The sequence below is a fragment of the Gracilinanus agilis genome, chromosome 2 (assembly GCF_016433145.1).
Source record: "Gracilinanus agilis isolate LMUSP501 chromosome 2, AgileGrace, whole genome shotgun sequence".
Taxonomy (NCBI): domain Eukaryota; kingdom Metazoa; phylum Chordata; class Mammalia; order Didelphimorphia; family Didelphidae; genus Gracilinanus; species Gracilinanus agilis.
Genome location: NC_058131.1, coordinates 287,065,754 through 287,084,445, shown reverse-complemented (window position 1 = coordinate 287,084,445; position 18,692 = coordinate 287,065,754). Strand labels below are relative to the sequence as shown.

At 42.8% G+C, this 18,692-nt stretch overlaps 1 protein-coding gene and 1 pseudogene across 1 annotated transcript in view; one reads left to right on the top strand and one right to left on the bottom strand.

Moving 5' to 3' along the window:
- The window catches only part of COL27A1 (collagen type XXVII alpha 1 chain), a 268,921-nt gene extending 262,317 nt beyond the window's left edge, over positions 1 to 6,604 (bottom strand). Inside the window, exon 1 of the mRNA XM_044659702.1 lies at positions 6,552 to 6,604. Coding sequence (XP_044515637.1) covers positions 6,552 to 6,604 — 53 coding nt within the window. The remainder of the gene's footprint in view (positions 1 to 6,551) is intronic.
- A 58-nt stretch (positions 6,605 to 6,662) lies between these two features.
- Positions 6,663 to 18,692, top strand: part of LOC123233639 — a 31,913-nt pseudogene continuing 19,883 nt past the window's right edge.

Genomic DNA, 18,692 nt, shown 5'->3' with positions numbered 1-18,692 from the left:
AAATAGAACCAAAGTTCTCGCTGCTTTTTTGATTGTGTTATAACAAACATTTAACAACTTCATAATATCAAAAACCATTATAGAGACAATAAATTTTTCTTTATGAAAACTAATTGCATTTGCATGGTAAATGCTAGAATTTATTTCCTTTCATAATTTAATAAGGTGGGGGAGGTAGAGTATATAGGATGGTTTACTAAAAACTAAGGAATACAGATAATGAAAAAAATTGGGAATTCTGTTCTAATCCAATCTCATTTTACAGAGGAAAAAACTAAGGCCCAGAGAGGGGAAAATGACTTGTCTAGGGTTACAGGACAAATTCATATCAAAGTTGGGATTAGAATTCAGTTTCTCCACAGTTCAATATAAAATCTTTCCCACTCACTGAACAGTGTGGTATTCTATAAAGGATGTTGTACAGTGAAAAGACCTGGGATCTAATTATAAATTTGACATTAATGAGCTCTATAACCTTAGATCACTTGGATTTCCTAAGTGTCTATTGCTCTTCTCTACAAAAGGGGGACAATATTTACATTACCTATCTCACATAGCCTTGTGCAAAAATGAATTCATATTAAATGATAGTGTTGTTATTCAGAAATCTACTTTAAAATCTTAGCTAAGAGGACAGTTATGTGGCTCAGTAGATAGAGTCAAGCCTGGAAATGGGAGGTCCTGGATTCGAATGTGGCCTCAGATACTTCCTAGCTATGTAACCCTGGGCAAGTCACTTAACCCCATTTTCCTAGTTACCATGGTTCTGCCTTGGAACCAATAATTAGTATTGATTCTAAGATGGAAGGTAGGGTGTTTTGCTTTTTTTTTTTTAATCTAGCTAAGAAAACAATCCTTTGGGTGAAGTAGGTACTGTATAAAATCTGCTTTACAAAAGAGTGGAATGAGACTTATTGACTTTTCCAGTGTCACTGTTATTGTGCTAGCCACAGAACTAGAATTAAGAATCCAATGTCCTGTCTCCAAGTCCCCATTCTTGGTCTCAACCATTAGATCATTCTACCTCCCATAGAAATAAATGGTTTCTGGAGTTATCTAAGGGATACCCTTTGGGAAGATGATCCAGATTTAGAAAGGCTGGCTCCACGTTGCATTAATAATAGCATCAGAGGCAACTAGCTTTGAAGCCCACTTTTCTCACCTATCCTGGTTGAAAAACTGGTTTCTTGGCTCATGATTTGTGGACATCCTGACTATTCTGTTCCTTTTTCACTCATGTTTAGACTATCAGTAATGTTTAGCACTCAGCTTCCCTCCCAGGGTTTCCTTTTTCTAGATTGTTTGCTCAGCTCTTCTGCCTGATGAAGAGGTTTTAGAAAGCTTGGAGGAGCTACTGCTTTCAACCAAGGACACTTGAGAAGATTGGAGGAAGGGAGAAGGGAGGAGGGCAAAGAAGGGAAGAGGAGGAAAGGAAGTTGGGGGAGGGGAGAGACTCTCTATGGAACAGTAGCCCAAAGATACATTGTAAGGAGTCTTCCTCATAGAAAATCAGTGTGATACAAAGGAAAGAGCTCTATATTTAGATTCATGAGATTTGGGCTCCAACACCAATTGCCTACTTTCTAGCTGTGTGACCATGGACACGCCACTTCTCTTAGTGGTTTCCTTCTCTTTAAATAAGAATGACTATACCCATACTACCTGGTGCATAGGGTTATTGGGAAGGTAATCCTTTGCTATTAAATTGTAAACCACTATAAAAGGTGAGCTTTTATTCCAACTAGGGATCTAAGAAGTATATGCAGGTATTGCCATTTTCAGGTTGAAGGGCCCTCTTGAAATTCATTATAAACTGAGGATTCTGACTTTTCTTGTGAGTAGCCATTTGCTATAATCCAAGGCCACTGGCTTTTCTTCATGGTCATAGAACTTCCTAATTGGAAGGACATGCAGATATTATCTAGTTCAACCTGAAAAATTACCAATAAGTGTCTATTCATCTAAAGCAGTGATGGGCAACCTTTTGAGCTTGGTGTGTCAAAATTAGCCAAAAAACCGAGCATAACTCAGGTGGTGTGTCACTTTGAGAAAAAAACATAATTTTGTGATGTTTATAGTTTAAATAACAAAAAATGTATAATTGTAATATATAACTGTATTTAATAAACCAAAATAGTTGAATTAATATAGGTAGAATTGTCATCCATAGTGCACAGAGTGTCTACACTACACTACAACAATGTTTCATCCTCGGCATGCAGCCCCATACTTCTCTGTATGCAGCCGCATGCGGCCCCATGTCATCAAAAATGGCTACGCATGTCAGTACTGACACGCATGTCATAGGTTTGCCATTCCCGATCTAAAGCAACTTCTACCCAGAGTTGCCCCAAAGTGGAAGGAGGTAGTGAAGTTTTCCATCACTAAAAGTGATCCTTCCTCAATGAATCAACAAACACTTTAAGGGCATATGCCCCAGGCATTGGAAATATAAATATAATAAATGAAATAGTCCCTGCCCTCAGGGAGTTTATATTCTTGAGGTTGAGAGGGGAACATGTGCATATCTAAGTAGGCACAAAAATATGCAAAGTAAAAACAAGGCATTTTCTAGGATCACTAGGAGCTAAGTCACTGAGCTTTAAAATAAACTCATTATTCTAAGAGTCAAAGGTAAGAAGAGAGTGAATTATAGGTGGGGGAAGGTAGGGGAGCTGAGATTAAGCAAGGGCACAGAGACTGTATGAAGAATAGCAAATAGGTAAGCTTGTGTGGAATGATGTAGAGTGGGCCAAGCAAAGCTTGGAAAAGTAGGCTAGAGCTCCAAAAGAAATTTGCATCTTATCCTAGAGGTATTAGGGAGGCACTGGAATTTTTTGAACAGGCAAGTGACATAGGAAGACCTGTTTTAGAAATTCGATAGCTGTATGAATGGATTAGAGAACAGAGAGATCAATTGAGAAGCCACTAAAATAAAACAGGTGACAAAAGGGATGGGAGAATCTATGATCCAATCTATGATGGCCATGTGAGTGGAGAGTACAGGATGGATTCAAGTGTGACTTTGATTAGATGACTCTGAGGTCTCTTCCAACTCTGCAATTCTGTGTAATTGCCTTTGTCTTTCCTTTCAATGAGCTGGAAACTGTTCATATATGACTTCCACATACTAAGGGAAGTGGGGTGGTACAGTAAGAAGAAAAGAGGAATGAATGAGAAGCTGAGCCAATCCAAATGAGTTCTCTAGCTGGAAAGCTCAGCTCAGAAGACTTGAGTTCAGGTCCCAAGTATACCACTTACTATCTGACATTGGCCAAATCTCTTCAGTCAAGTCAATAAGCATTTATTAACCACCTACTATGGACTCACTCCTCTCTAGACTTCAATTTCACAGGATTTAAAACTGATTCCTTCATTTTACAAGTGAGGAAACTAAGGCCCAGAAAAATTGTGACTCACTTCAGTCACATAGGTCACAAGAGAAATAAGTAGCAGAGTGGAGATTCACTCTTGGTCCTCTGATTCCAAACCCAGAATTCTTTCAATTATGCCATATTGCCTTCTATTCTGGGCTTCTTCTTCCTGGAGTTTTCTTTGGTGGACCAAGTCTTTAACAATTCTGGGGTAAAGTTGATCAGTGGTACCACTCACTGGGAGGGGCAATGCCTGTGAGGAGGCTGGTCTTACTGACTGAGGAGAAACTCTATTATGTAGGGACAGAAAATTGATCACTTTCTTTGAACCAGACAGATTTTTCTAGAGGAGCAAAGTGAAGTTAAAAGCTTTTGCTCAACCTTATCCAATGTCATGCTGAGGAAGAAGGATTTATGAAGAACTACAACCATCACTTGTGTTTGTTTATAAAGTGTTGATTATGTAAAATAGAATTTAATTCTATTCTCACAATCCTGAGAGGTAGGAGAGATTATCACTGTTTTAACAACAAGAGCAAAACAAAAACAAAAACAAAAACAAAAAACCACTAAGGGATGCCTTGAAAGGTAAAGTGGTCTCTTTAGGACTAGAACATAGTTCTCTCCCATTCTTCTGGCATACACATAATACTAGGGATAAGGAATAAAGAACTATCAAGGATGAAGATGATTTGACTTTGAGCATTCAATAATGTCAAATCCTTTCCCTGTTCTCTTTACCTCAAGAGGTTAAGTGGCAAAGCCCAAGCATATCCATAGGTATACATCAAAAATACCCATTGATAACCAAATCTGGGAGGTATTCTGCTTTGGGGCCACAAGGACTCATCTATTTCCCTTTCTCCCTTTTCAACATGATAAGATTCTTTCTTTCTTTCTTTCTTTCTTTCTTTCTTTCTTTCTTTCTTTCTTTCTTTCTTTTTTTTTTTTTTTAATTTAAAACCCTTACCTACTTTGTATTGGCTCCAAGGCAGAAGAGTGGTAAGGGCAGGCAATGGGGGTCAAGTGACTTGCCCAGGGTCACACAGCTGGAAAGTATCTGAGGTCAGATTTGAACCTAGGACCTCCCATCTCTAGGCCTGGCTCTCAATCCACTGAGCTACCCAGCTGCACCCCCCCCCACCTCGTTAGCTTTTTTTCATACATTTTAATTGTTTGAAACTGTGCTATGACTTTTGGGACGCTTTTTAGAATATTAAGGCTAGAAGAAAATAGAGCTCAAAAGGATCTTAGAGAGAATATAGTCCACCTCCAATGGGACAGCTAGGTAGCTCAGAAGAGAGAGCTCCAGGTCTGAGTCAGAAAGCCTGAGAAGTATAAGTATCTGAGGCCAAATTTGAACCTAAGACCTTCCGTCTCTAGGCCTAGCTCTCAAAGCACTGAGCTACCCAGCTGCCCCCAACATAAGATTCTGCATAAAGATTGACAGGCATTTTAGATTTTATGTGCTAGCTGCATGTATAGGTGAAAAGAAACTCCTTAGAGTTGTAGACCACAGCAAATGTTTCCCCACATGGAAACTATCCTGTTCAGGCTTCCCAATTGGATTAACAAGTTTCCTGACTTCCATTCTGGGGGTCTTTCCATTGAATCCCACCATCTGCTTCTCCAGTACAGTCAGGCTTCCTGCTCCTTCAGCCAGCAATTTAGTAAAGTCTAGTAAGGTCCCAGCCTCAACAATGGGGTACCTATCTTAAACTTATCCCTGTCCCCATCAACTGACACATTTTAGCACCAGATTCTAAGGGAGGCCACTAGAAATTCATTTCTAAGTCGTAGTTTGGCAAAGACAGGACTCCAGCTAGGAGGTAAGAGGAGAAAGAGGTGACTGGGGCACCTAGGGGAGGATCCTAAGGAGTTCCCATCTCCAGTAATCCAGTTCTAGTGAGTGAGGAGGCCAAAAAAGGAGGAGTAGCTTGTCAGCAGCAGCATTAGTCCTCCCAGGTTCTGGGAAAGGTAGAATGGGAGCAAATCTGCCAGCACTGGTGCTGCCAATACCTAGCTGTCTTTCACAAAACGGAAGGCAGAGAGGGGGCCATCTGTGGTAACCTCTGGCACTGGCTCCGGGCACAAAAGGGGCGTGCAGGAGCACACAGTTGTGGGACTAGCCTAAAGGGACAAGATCCTAAAAGGGAGGTTTGTAATGGAACTAATCTCATAGTTAAAAGTAGAGTTGGTGAGCTCTCAAGCACAGATGGTGAAGACTAGAGTTCCCAGCTGGACAACGGGAAAGTTAAAATCAAAATCAGTGTGTTTGTCTGGGGGGGGGGGGTGTTGGGAGATACACTAAGGCATTCGCAGACCATTCAGACACACCCCCCAACTAGGCGAGCCCATCCAGAAAGATTTCCACCAGACTACGGGCATATACGGCTCCAAGCTGTTCCCTCCCACCCAGGGTCCTCAGGAACAAGAGGCCCAGAGCCAGCATAGCAGATCTCCAGCTTCCCTCCCGGCTTGGCTTCCGGAGCCCCCAGTACCCCTAGGCTGGGAAGAGGAAAGAAAATTAAGCTCAGAACTTGCAAACCGCCCGAAAGGAGTCCAGCCTCGGAAGGGAGCGTCTGTAAATCTTACGGCCCTGGACGAACGTAGTGTTCGTTAACCCTTAGCTGCCTGCTTCTTATCGAACCCCATTGGACTGGTGGCATAGCCGGGGAAGAGGGAAATGAAGGGGGACAGGAACTAGATTTTTCGTGGAGGGCTGAGAAGTCCAAAACTAGGCACAAAGGGGATAAGAAGGATGCTTCTTCCATCCTCCTCCCGGATGTCCCTTCCCTCCTTCGGTAGGAGGCGGGGGCAGCGCAAAGACCCCTTAGCACCCAGCTTTGCTAGCTTTGCAAGAAAATCCTACAGGCTGTCTGCCGAAGCTTCGGCCCTCCCCTTCCCTCTCCCGAGGCGGGACCCGACACCGGGGCAGGAAGCTGGGAGTTCCAGCCTCCCCCCGCCCCAGGGCATCCCCCAATGCAAAAAAAGGACCCCGGAATCCCCCGCCACTGGGGTTTTTTAATTCGTGTAGCCAAAGGCAGAGGAGAATCCCCATTAAGCCCAGCTCTCCCAGATTCCAGGGGCAAAGGGAATAGGAGCCTTCCACCATTCCCTAGCCCCCTTCCTCCTCTTTTCTTCCTCCACTGGTCAGAGTTGGGAGTTTTTACTCACCCCCTGGACGCAGCTGCTCTGACTCTGGAGACCGGGGCTGATTCCGGCTCCATTGCGGGTTCCTACTTCATTCTCTCTTTCCCGGGGGGCAAAGAAGTCTCAGCGCGATCCATGGGGAGCAGACCGCGTTGCGCCCCGACGGCGCGCTCCCCGACTACGGCACAGACCAGTTCGCCCGGCCGCACAGTGAGGCGGCCGCCCCGAGCTCAGTGCGGCGCTTCCCCGAACCCGGACTCCTGGAGTTCCCGTCCTCTTCGCGGCTGCTGCCTCAGTCCCACCATGGAACTCTCTCACAGCAGAACTCCGCTCCCTCTGGGGCAAAGGGCAGAAAGCCCTGCATTGCACCAGCAGGCAAGAGAGCCAGGAACATGGTTGCAAGAACTCCGGGGGCTCCTCTCTACCCCCACACCCCGAAAAAATCTTCTCTACCGGAGCTTGGTGTCCCTGCTTTTTAATGCCAGTCCCTGGTGGCAGGGAGGGCCAAGCCGGAGATAGGATATTTTACTTAGGAGGGTGGTTAGACCTTGCCCTGTTGTGCCAAACGTTCCCTCCAGAAACTCTCCTCTGGACTTGGGGAGGAGAGGAAAAGGAAGGATTTGGGGAAATTGAAAATGATTTAAAGGCGCTCCCCCCCCCCCTTTCCTTGTTCCGAATCCCTCTCTTTGCTGCCCCCCTCCGACTAGAGAGAGGTGAGACACTCAGCCCTAACCCCAGGAACCCCGGGACCCCTTCCTTCCTTTCTTCCTTCCTTCCTTCCAGTGCCTCCCTCCGGGAGAGGAAAGGAGCCAGCCTTCTTGAGGGCGCGAAAGGGTGTTCTCAACCGGCGAGTTGTTACAGGGTCCCGAGATCCAACTTCACACTCTCTTTATTCCGATCTGAAAGGAGGTTCCCTGTCTGTCCCTCGCTTCTCTCCTTTCCCTCCAACATAGGCACACCCCCTCATCCAAAGCTTCCAAGAGGATATGAGACTCCTGGAGCCCAAGACGAGAGAGAGAGAGAGAGAGAGAGAGAGAGAGAGAGAGAGAGAGAGAGAGAGAGAGCTGTCAGGAACACGTTGTGTGACCTTAGGTATGTCACTTAGCCTCTCACGGTCTGTTTTCCCAAGGACAAAAACGTGGATTCTCTAAGGTCCCTTCTATGTTAACATTTTACAGGTTCATTTCTCTTGTTCCCTCTATTTGTCTTCAGGACAGTCTGGCAGACAGACTGCCGGGGAGCGGGGATAGGTGGAGTCTTATGCTTCTGCACCCATCCTTCCTTCTTTGGGAGGTACCTGAGTCTGATATTCCCCGAAGCTCCCATCTTGGTCTCTGCCTCCTCTGAATACTTTATAGAATCTGACCAAAGAGGGGCCACGAGCTAGCTTTCCGAGGGACCCTATCTCCTCCCCACCTAGTTATCACCACCCTGGTTATCCGTCCCGCCCCCCAAACCTAGCAGCCTCTGGCCCTCGAGACCCAATCACCGTTTGCCCGGTGCCTGGTCACCCATTCCTAATGGAAGATAAGACGTGGTTCAAGCCAGACAAAGAAACGTCCGAGGTGTGGGACCAAAAGCAATTACACAGGTACAAGCACACACCCCCAAACTCTACACGTGCAGGGAGCTCAGAGAGCCTACCTCTTGCACGCCCGGGCTCTCTCGGCTATCCTACAACCGCCCCGCCTCCCGGCCCGGCAAACTTCTTCACCGGGCCCCCTAATCCATTCACTTGCTACTTACTTCAAGCGAAGGCGAGAGGTTGAGCAGTCTCTCCTTCCGGCCCCTAAATTCATTTGTATTCATTGGTCCCCGCAGCTAAGTGAAAATCGGCTCGGGTCTGTTTGATGGGAAGGGGGGTGGAGAGGGGTTGAGTAAAAATCACCACGTAATTCGGCGACCAGAGAGTTGGACGACCCGGGAGACCTCCTGGGTCATTGGCGCCCTAGACTGTTTCTCCAGCCTCCAAGAGAGGGAGAGACAAGGAGACCCCAAATTCACCGGCTAATCCTTCCCTGGGATCGTGGCCGGCCGCTCTTGCTCCCGGTTGGCGGCTCATAGGTGCTGTGGCAGCCGGGAGGGGGCTCGGAGCTAGACCTGAGCCTTTTGAAGTCTCCGCTAGAGGGGGGGTCGGGGGGCTGGCCTGGCGAGGTGGGGGGATTGTAAAAGCTGCCCTTGTCCTTTTAAATAGCTGCTGCATGGGGACTCCACTAGGCTCCACCGAGCCAGGTGTCTGGTTTCAGCAAACAGGCGAGAAAAGTCCCTAGGAAAAAAAAAAAAAAAAGTACCAAAAAAAAATCCTTCCTGCAGGGGGCAGGGTACCCACGGCTGGGGAAAGTGAGAGCACAAACAGACCAGGAGAAAGATGCTTACCGGCCCTCTCCGAGCCAGGCCCGCCCTCGAGTTGTCAAGGAGACCTCCTGGTGTCTTTCATCTACACCCTTCCCTCCCCCGTTTTCCAACTTGGGGATGACTTAGTGAATTTCTTGGTTTTCCCACCTGGGTGTCGCCGGAGGAGTCAGAGTTGCCATTGGGTCGACTACTTTTAAATACCCTAAATTGCCCGAGGTGGGAAATGCCACCTTCACGGGGGAAAAAAAAAAAAAAAAAAAAAAAAAAAAAAAAAAAAAAAACCAGCCCCTAGGAAGAAATATTTTGTGAAGGATGGAATTACTGACTGAGTAAGGATTGGCAGAACTCCCTCCGTTTCAGGCTAATGGAAGGGGTAGGTGCCTGAATCACCTCTGACCCCTTTGGTTCTAATCAGGTTTTGGAATTCAGGAAAGGGTCACATGTCTTCTTCAACAACGCAGGCTCTGCAGTTCTTCTGGCCTAGCAATTCAGCAAAGATGATTCAACATAAGGAGGCACTGGGGGCAGACATACACTTTGGACAAGTCAGAGTCCCTGCCCTCCTGAAGCTTCCAGACTAGTAGGGGAAGGAGTGCAATAACAAATTTCCGTAACTGTCATATAAAACATCACCCCACTGGCAGCTCAGGGGAGAAGTAGACAGAGTAAGGACTTCACATTTGGAAGGCCTGAGTTTGAATCTTTCCTCCGGCACATTGTGTGACCCTGAAACTAGTCACTTAATCCAGCTATTTTTTCCTCATCCTTTCTGATGTCCTTATATTTCTACAGCTTTAAAGTTTGTAAGGCTGCTTTGCATGCCGCCTCCTTGGAGTCTCACAACAACCCTATGATTTCTCCAGTTTCTTCATCTAGAAAATAACAATGATAATAATAATACTCCCCTCCCATGATCAAATGAAGTAAGTAAATCAGACTCAACAAACTTAAAGCTATATAAATGCTCCCTATTATTGATACATGGTCATTAGAAAAGTCAAGAGAAAAGGTACCTGGGTTGGAAAAGGTTTCATCAACTTAAGGGGAATCAGACGTTTCCTGTTGTGCTGCTATTAAAATAAGGTAGAAAGGCACTCCATGGACAGTCAGGAGTCCTGGGTTCTAATCTTGACTCTCCCACTAACTTCCTGTTTGTTACTTTAGGCACATTTTTTCCCATCTCTCTGGACCTCATTTTTTTTCATCTATATGATGAAACTATAATGAGTATGTAGCAAGGTTTAGAGTTGACCATTCCCACCTATAGCCTAGGTCAGTGATGGGCAAACCTTTTAAAGAGGGGGCCAAAGGAAAGGAAAAAAAACTTTAGGTGGGCCAATATAATTTATTAAAAAAATAACAATAATACATTTTACAAAATTCTTGTATTTTTTTGTGATACTAAGCCCTATTAATAACTGAAAGATTATGAAGGAGAAGGGCCTCATCTGGCCCTCGGGCTGTAGTTTGCCCATCACTGGCCTAGGTGATTACCTTTCTACCTGCTACTGGTTCTTATTCTTTATGTATTTTTCATTAATGATTATATGACAAAATAGCCCTGAGAATCAAAATTCATCCTCCTCTCTGGGCAATTTCTGCTCTGTCAGGTGGTCCCCATTACCCCTTGTCCCCTGAAACATTTCTAGAACTCACTCTGTACCATAGTTCCTGTGCTTCTTTAGAGCTATTTGTCTTTTTCATTAACGTATGTCCTGCTTTCTCCATGTTTTCCATTTCCTGTCCTGACCCTTCATCTTGATAAAGGGCTTCCTGAACAGATTCTGAATTTAGCTCATGTTTCAGTTGAGGGATAAAATATATTTGGAGTCAGTGAACTTGTATTCAAATCCAAGCTCTGCTAACTTACCTATGTGACCTAGGGCAAATCACTTATTCTCTCTGGGCCCATTTCCTCATCTATAAAAGGAGAGGGTTGGACTCAATCACTTCTATTTTTTTTATTATTTTCTATTCCTTTTATTTTTGCCTCGGTGACCTCTAAGGTCTCTTCCAGCTTTAAATCTAAAAGTAGCTGAAGTGATTTCTCATTCTTCCAAAATCATACAGCCCTGGATGTTGCTGCCCTGTGTTTGTCACTTAGCCCCCCTGCTGCCTTTGCATCCAGGTCTTAGCTCCCCCAGCTAAAGATGGAACAGGGACTCTGAGTTAAACATGTTTGTGTGGTCTTGCAAAATACCTCTCACAGGCAGAGCAAATGCTTGATAACTAGCTGTTGCCTGAGTTGGTCTGATGGCCTCCCTTCTTGATCCACATGTCCTCTTGAATCGAATATTCACCAACTTGGTCAAAGCCAAAGAGAGGCACTTCAGAGTAGCCATGACCCATGAAGGATGCGAGTTCTTTATAGGTCAACTAGAAAATGGCTCAGCAAAGACTATCTCAGCTTAGGAGATACCATTTAGTATACTATTTCAGTAATCAACATTGCATTCTAGACCTGAAGGAGAGAAGTTAGCTAGTTTGTTTCATAGCCCAGATTTGCCTCTTCAGTTCTAAACCATGATAAGTGGTTAAAAGAATGTACATTTATTTAACAACTTCCATTTATGCAGCACTTTTCCTATGAGGTAAATCACACAGAAACACATACTATTATCTCCATTTTATCAGTCAGTGAGGAAATTCCAACTCCGAATGGTTAGGTAATTTATCTCTGGTCTCACGTCGAAAATGCTGCAGCTGGAAATACAACCTGAATCCCCTGCCTCCAAGTCAGGCAATCTTTCAGCTCCAAGTTACTGTCTCCCTTCTGTCTGTAGAGATCCCATAAGCTCCCTCTGAGATACACAGCAGAGTCTGAGGCGGGTGGTTTATTCCTGGATTCAGGAACTCAGTCAGTATCTCTATATCATCAAGAGAAAGAAGGCATGTTCTTTGGCTTCAGGGAGCCAGAAAAAAAAAAAAAAAAAAAAAAAAACAGGACAAATCCAACTCAGGTAAACCAGATTTCACATACGTAGTAGAATTTGTACAACTGAATACTGTACCGTGGCTTACAGAGTCTAAGGATATCCCAGTGAAGTTAAGCTGAGCAGGCTCCATGAAGGTGAGTTTTTCCAATAGGATTTTGAAGGCAGGGAGAGCAAACGAGAGTTTGGAAAGACATTGAGCAGTGCCACATTGCCATGCCAACAGCTCTCAACAACTCAGACAAGTGACGGTTTTCCCAGCACTGTTCATGAATCCATTGCTAAGCAAGTCATTGCATTCCCCAAAGGGAGAGTCACTCCTATTCATGCAATGTGGAGTCTCAGCTCTTGTCCAGTTACCAGCCACATCTCAGACCAGGCTCATGGCTTTGTCTTGTCAGCCTCCACTAACACTGAGCTCAACACAGCGAGCACTTTCTGAGACCTTACTAAACATAGGTCCTGGGGAAGGACAGTTAGCAAATTCATTAGTTCAGGAACCATGTACAGATTTGTTGTAGAGGTGAGTCATCTGTTTACTCTATGAACAATGGGGGCTTACGAAAATCCCCAAATACTGGAACTCTTAGGCAAAATCATATTTGGAGTGTTTTATAGTTCCACTGTAAAGATATGTTATGATGATGATGATGATTCTACTCCCAGATGTGCCTAGGCACTTGAAGGCAAAAGTAGAATGTATGCAGGAGTGTGCTAGTACATATTAAACAACCAGCTCTCAAACTATTTCATTTTATAATGCCTGGCACGTGGTAGGTACTTTAAAAAAATTTGTTTCCTTCCTTCTTTCTCTCTGAAAAAAAGACCAAAAACCTATGACTTTTAGAGTCATATAAAATGTACATTTTTATTTTAAAAATAGCTACGCTTTAAAACTTAATCTTTAAGCTCAGTTTTCTTCATCACTTTCTTAAGACCAGACAACAACAAACCAATAAACCAAACTCTACCTTATAGCGAATGCCAATTCTAAGGTTGTAAATGCTTTGATTGAAAATTTAATATTTAGCTTTTGGGATCCCAAACAGCCAACTCTAGCATGCCACTAGATATATAGATCAATACTCAAGATCCTTTAGGAATGAGAAATGATCATAAATTATTCTGGATAAAATCCCAAAGTAGATATGCTACCACCCAACAACAGTAGGTTTCACTTCTACTAGAGGTCTTTAATTCAAAATTGGATGACCACTTGCCAAGGATGATATAGAAGTCATGCCTGTGCTGATATAGCAGGGACTATATCAATCAATCAATCAATAAGGATTTATTAAGCATTTATGATGTACCAGGTATTATCATGAGAATAGGGATATAAATAGAAAAGAAGACCTAGATCAAATGGATGGATGGATGGATGGATGGATGGAGAGATGGACAGATAGATCTCTATCAATATTATATCAACAACTATTTATCTAGTATATAGACCTTATATAATATACATATATTTATCTCAAGTATGTATCTGTGCATGTATATATTGTAGGCATACACAAAGGTGTATAGATATGCACACGTACACATGTGCATGCGTCTATATGTGCAGTGCATGTTTATGTCTATGTATATACATGTATCTGTAAATGTCTATATATGCCTATGGGTGTGCAACACACATATATATGTGCCATATACATGCTAGAGATAAATATCTGTATACCTATATATTACATACTAGACAGAGTAGATTGGTAGGTACATTGATATGTATGTAACATATATAATAGATGATCATGTATATATTTTGTGCTTGTGTATATGCTAGCTGGTCTTTGAGGACCTAGCTAGCCACCTCTTAGATATTGTGATAACAACCTTAAACAAACACTTCTAGCTCTTTGCACAAGCTGTCTCCCATGCCTGAGATGCTCAACTCTGACTATTGGAATCCCACACTCCCATTCAAAGATCTACTCAAGTCCCAGCTTCCCCTTGAGGCCTTTCCTAATACCCTCAATAATTAGCTTTCTTTTTTTTAAGCCATTATCTTCTGTCTTAGAATCAATACTAAGTATTTGGTTCCAAGGCAAAAGAGCAGTAAGGGCTAGACAATAGGGGTAAAGTGACTTGCCCAGGGTCACACAGCTAGGAAGTGTCCGAGGTCATATTTGAACCCAGAACCTCCCATCTCTAGGCCTGGCTTTCTGAGAACCTAGCTACCTCTAGCTTCATTAATTCTTAAAGATTCATAAGCAAGCTGGCCCTATGGCTTCCTTAGCTAAGCTAACTTAGAACCATCTCTTACACACTAGAACTATCCATCTCTTAGTTTCAAGAAATCATTTCTATTTTCTTACCAAAGTCTCCTTTATCTCCTCTCAACTCCTTGTTCTCAACCCTCTCTTGCACCAAAATGTCATCCAGGAGGGTGATGGCTGAAGACATGGCTGCCTGACTTGCAAGGGTTGGCTTCTCTCTACGTGGCCCCCCTGCAGATGATGAGGCACTAGGGAAAGCAACTCAATCACAATGGAATGAATGGGTCTAAGCCAAGAAACATATTTCACATGTGTCCAAGCAGCCGGCCAGGGGCCAAAGCAGCACATTCATGGGCAAACAATGATCACCCACAGATGGCCCATTTTCACAATCAAAAGTAGCTTGGAGGTGAAACACTCATTAGATCAAGGCTCCATTGGAAGGTTCATGTATTTCTCCTTCCCCCACCCCTCCACACACAGACCATCTTCCTTTGGCAGAATCCTTAAGGGCAAGAGGATAGTTGGATGATTTGGAGAATAACAGAATATTCTGAATTGGGAAGGACAAATTCTTACTTTCAATGGAGGAAAAAAAGTAACATGTAAACCAAAACAGAGAAACAGTATCTTCCAAACCCTCTTTTCCCTTGAGGAAAAAATGATCTAGACTGTGCCAAGTCTGATTGTGTGACACTGAAGAGGGATAAGAGCCTAAATACCTAGATTCTAATTCTGGTTGGGCCAGTAACTGTGGGCCTTTGGATGAGTCATTTCCTTTCTCTAGATTCCAATATCTCTTCACTCCCCCATCTGCAAAATGAGAGAGTTTCGAATAGACATGCTTTAAATCCTTTCCAGCCCTAGCATTTTGTGATCTTGTGGGAAACAGGAAAACAGAAAGAAAGTGTAGATGTAGAGTAAGAGAAACCAATTCTAGCTCTTGCTGAAGCCAGATTCAAATTGACTGCATTGAGGTCTGGCAGTGAGTGGAAGTGGCAAAAGTATAGAACGACAAGAGAAAAAGAAGTCTACTGAAGGGTTGTTGAAAGTGAACAGAGGAGAACAGAAGGAAGTTCAGAACAAACAAATAGGACAGTTTTGAAAGCAATGCATTGCATTTATCATATTTGTTTTAAAACAAGCATTAGAAAAAAAAGAATTCATGGTTTCAATGCAATCTTATTTTTGTATTCTACTTTGTATATGAAAATGCTCTTTTGGGGTGTCTGTTAAGTTCAAAATTTAAAAAAATTGAGAGGCAAGAGAATTACGAGTGGGAGAGACACATGAAGGGATGTATTGGTCAGACTCCTTCTAACTGGTTGCAGAAGATCTGAACTGGTTCATTGATTACCTTAGATGGAAATTTGGGGGATTTAGCATTCTGTTAAAAGCTAAAAAGAAGGGGTAGAATTGACTTACTAGGTAATGTTGCAATAAACCTAGATGGGGAAAATGATTTCTAATAGATCAAGTCAGAGGCTAACAATTTATTATTCAGTCTCATAACCTTGGTGGGGTGACTCAGGGGGAGAGAGAAGATTGGGAAAACAGCTAATCCCGAGAAGATATAAGAAAATTAGAGGAGACTGGTCTCTCTGTTTGCTGACAAGCAGATATGGAGTGATTATTTTCACTAGCATTGCCTATGAGTCAATTTCTAACTATTTCCCAAATAGAGGGCTATTTCTGGGATGTCTTGTAAAGAGAGGAGGCAGTAGGATATCATTGGAATCCTAGCATCACAGGATCATGGATTTTGATCAAGAAGAAACTTGAGAGGCCATCTAGTACTACCCTCTCCTTTTACAGATGAGGAAATGTAAAAAAGTGAAGTGACTTGCCCTCAGTCATATATAAATAGTAGCTAGCAAAGTCAGGACTTGAACACAGGTCCTCTGATGCCAAATCCAGCCCTCTTCTCATCAGTCTTTCCTGTCCTCTTTTTTTTTTTAAAGATTCAGCTTAGGTACCACTTTCTTTGTAAAGTCTTCTCCAATTCTACCCTCCCCAAATTGCTGATACTCTGTCCCACCTCATTTTACCAGTGTGTTATAATTACTTGAATTCTTCAGTCCTTTCAGTCACATCCAACTCTCCATGACCCATTTTGGGGATTTTATGACAGAGATACTGGAGTACTTTGTCATTTGCCACTCTTTTTCACTCCATTTTGTGATTTTCTTGGCAAAGATACTGAAATGATCTGCCATTTTCTTCTTCAGCTAATTTTACAAATGAGGAAACTGAGACAAACAAGTAAAGTGACTTGCCCAGAGTCACGCAGCCAATAAGTGTCTAAGGGCAGATTTGAACTCCAAGATGAGTCTTCTTGACTCCAGACCCAGCATTCTATCTGCTAGGCCACTTAGCTACCCTACTTGTACCTGCCTACATGCTCATTTATTCCCACTAGAATGGAAATGCCTTGAAGGCAAACACTATTTCATTTGTCTTTGTATCCATAATGTCTGGAATGTAGCAGGTACTTAATGTACATTTGTTGAATTTAATAGAATTGAAGCTTGTTCAGAAATCCCCATTTTCATTAATGTCTTGCAAACTAATGAGGGATATGGGTCTCTACTACTTCCTCGTCATTTACAAAATGGCCAGACTCATAGTCCCCTCTCCTTCCTCACATTGTGTCCTTTTAGGCTGCTGGTGAACCCTTTGGATTCCATTTCATTCAAGATTTAATCTGCTTTAGGGACCAAACAAAACATCGACCCCTTTTTCTCTTGTGTTTTATTTTCCTGGGTCTTTATTTGTCTATCCGGGCATAAAATGCTTTAGGGGGCTTCAGGAAAAAAGAGAGAGAGAAAAGTATTTAACTTGACAGCTTAGTGAAACCAGACTTCAGTTTCTGAAGCCTGCATTTAAGCTGCTATTTATCAGAGACCAGAGAAGCCTTCTGTGCGTCTTGTCAGCCATTCATTCATTCATTCATTCATTCATCATCCTGAAAGGAACACTCCCTACTGTTGGGAAACCTCAGAAGCGATAGCAGACACTGGCCATGTTTCTGTCTATCCCTCCCATTTTGCAAACCATAACATGTTCACACAGTGCTTCTTCTCTAACTTGCACTTGGATCTGAGACAAACAAGGGCATGATGACTCAACTCAATTCAAGGAACTCTGGGGGTTTAAATGGAAAAGCCTAAAATGATAAGCCCCTATTAGTGTATTCACTTTTAGCAGTAAGTCACTTGACACAATTAACTCAAATCAAAAGCATTCGCTACAATGGCATAACATGAGCGGAAATAATAAAGGATCTCCTCCATAAATCTGGAACGCATTCTCAGAAATAAAAATGGCCTCAATAGGAAATGAATACATACATGGTAAATACATTAGTAGAAAAGCATATATGTAGGCAAAACATGGTCAAGGCAACCCACAATGGTCCCAAGGTCTTTTCTCTTTGTGTATTATCCTTATTCTCCCTCTATCTCTGTTGTTTCTGTGACTCCATTAGGGTCTTCATTCCTCCACAGTTTATCTTGACTCCAAACCCAACTTTATGAGCCTTTTTTCTGCGGGTCCAGTCTCCTACTGGGTAGAGTGCTCTTCTACAAGAGACTATTGCTAATGGGCATCAGGGAAGGGAAAGAAATCCCCAGACCCAATGCAAAAAGGGGAGAGAGGAAAAGGAAGCTTTCTTCTCTTTTTAATACATAAAACAATTTAATACAACCTTCTTTTTTGCTGTTCTTACATTCTCAATATGACCAAACAGGAAATGACAACCCCATCCTCCCCGTTCCTTCCCTTAGCACTGGAAGAGAGAGAAAAGGGAGGGAAGAGTTTGGCTTAGACAAAGTTAGCTTAATTAACCCAGTACTTTGGAGTAAGTAAATACAGAACTAGGCTAACAGACCCTTTCTCCTTCTCCCTCTAATTTCTTTAATTTAAAAAAAAAACCTTGCTCTCTGTCATATATTTAATAATAAGTATGAGTTCCAAGGCAGAAAAGCAGAGAGGGCTAGGTAAATTGAGGTAAAGTAACTTGCCCAGGGTCACATTAGTTATGAAGTGTCTTCTCTCTAATTTCAATGCTCTGACTCCTGAGGTATGATAGGGTAGAAGTTAAAGAGGCAGGACTTGGGGATCAATCAGGAAAAAAGAAGGAAGTTAGAATCAAAAGCCCCTAGGTAGGCAATAGGGAAGCTGAATAATAATAACAATGACAATAATGACAGCAAAATTTTATATAATATTTAGTATGTTACAGGCACTATGCTAAGTGCTTTACAATTGTTATTTCATTTAAGCTTTATAACATCCTGGGATGTAAATGCAATTATTATCCCCATTTTACAGATAAGGAAACTGAATGAACATGAAGACTGAGTCCCAGGCTTTTCTTGTCTCTAAATCCCACAATCGCCTCTCTCCAAGAAGCTAAAGGAACCAGGGGAACCTGAGGTAGATTAGTTAAAAACATTAATAGTAAGAAAACTATAGACCAATCTCCCTAATGAACATAGATGCAAAAATCTTAAATAGAATACTAGCAAAGAGATTCCAGCAAGTAATTAAGAAGATCATCCACCATGATCAGGTGGGATTTATACCAGAAATGCAAGGATGTTTCAACATTAGGAAAACCATCCACATAATTGACCATATCAACAGTCTAA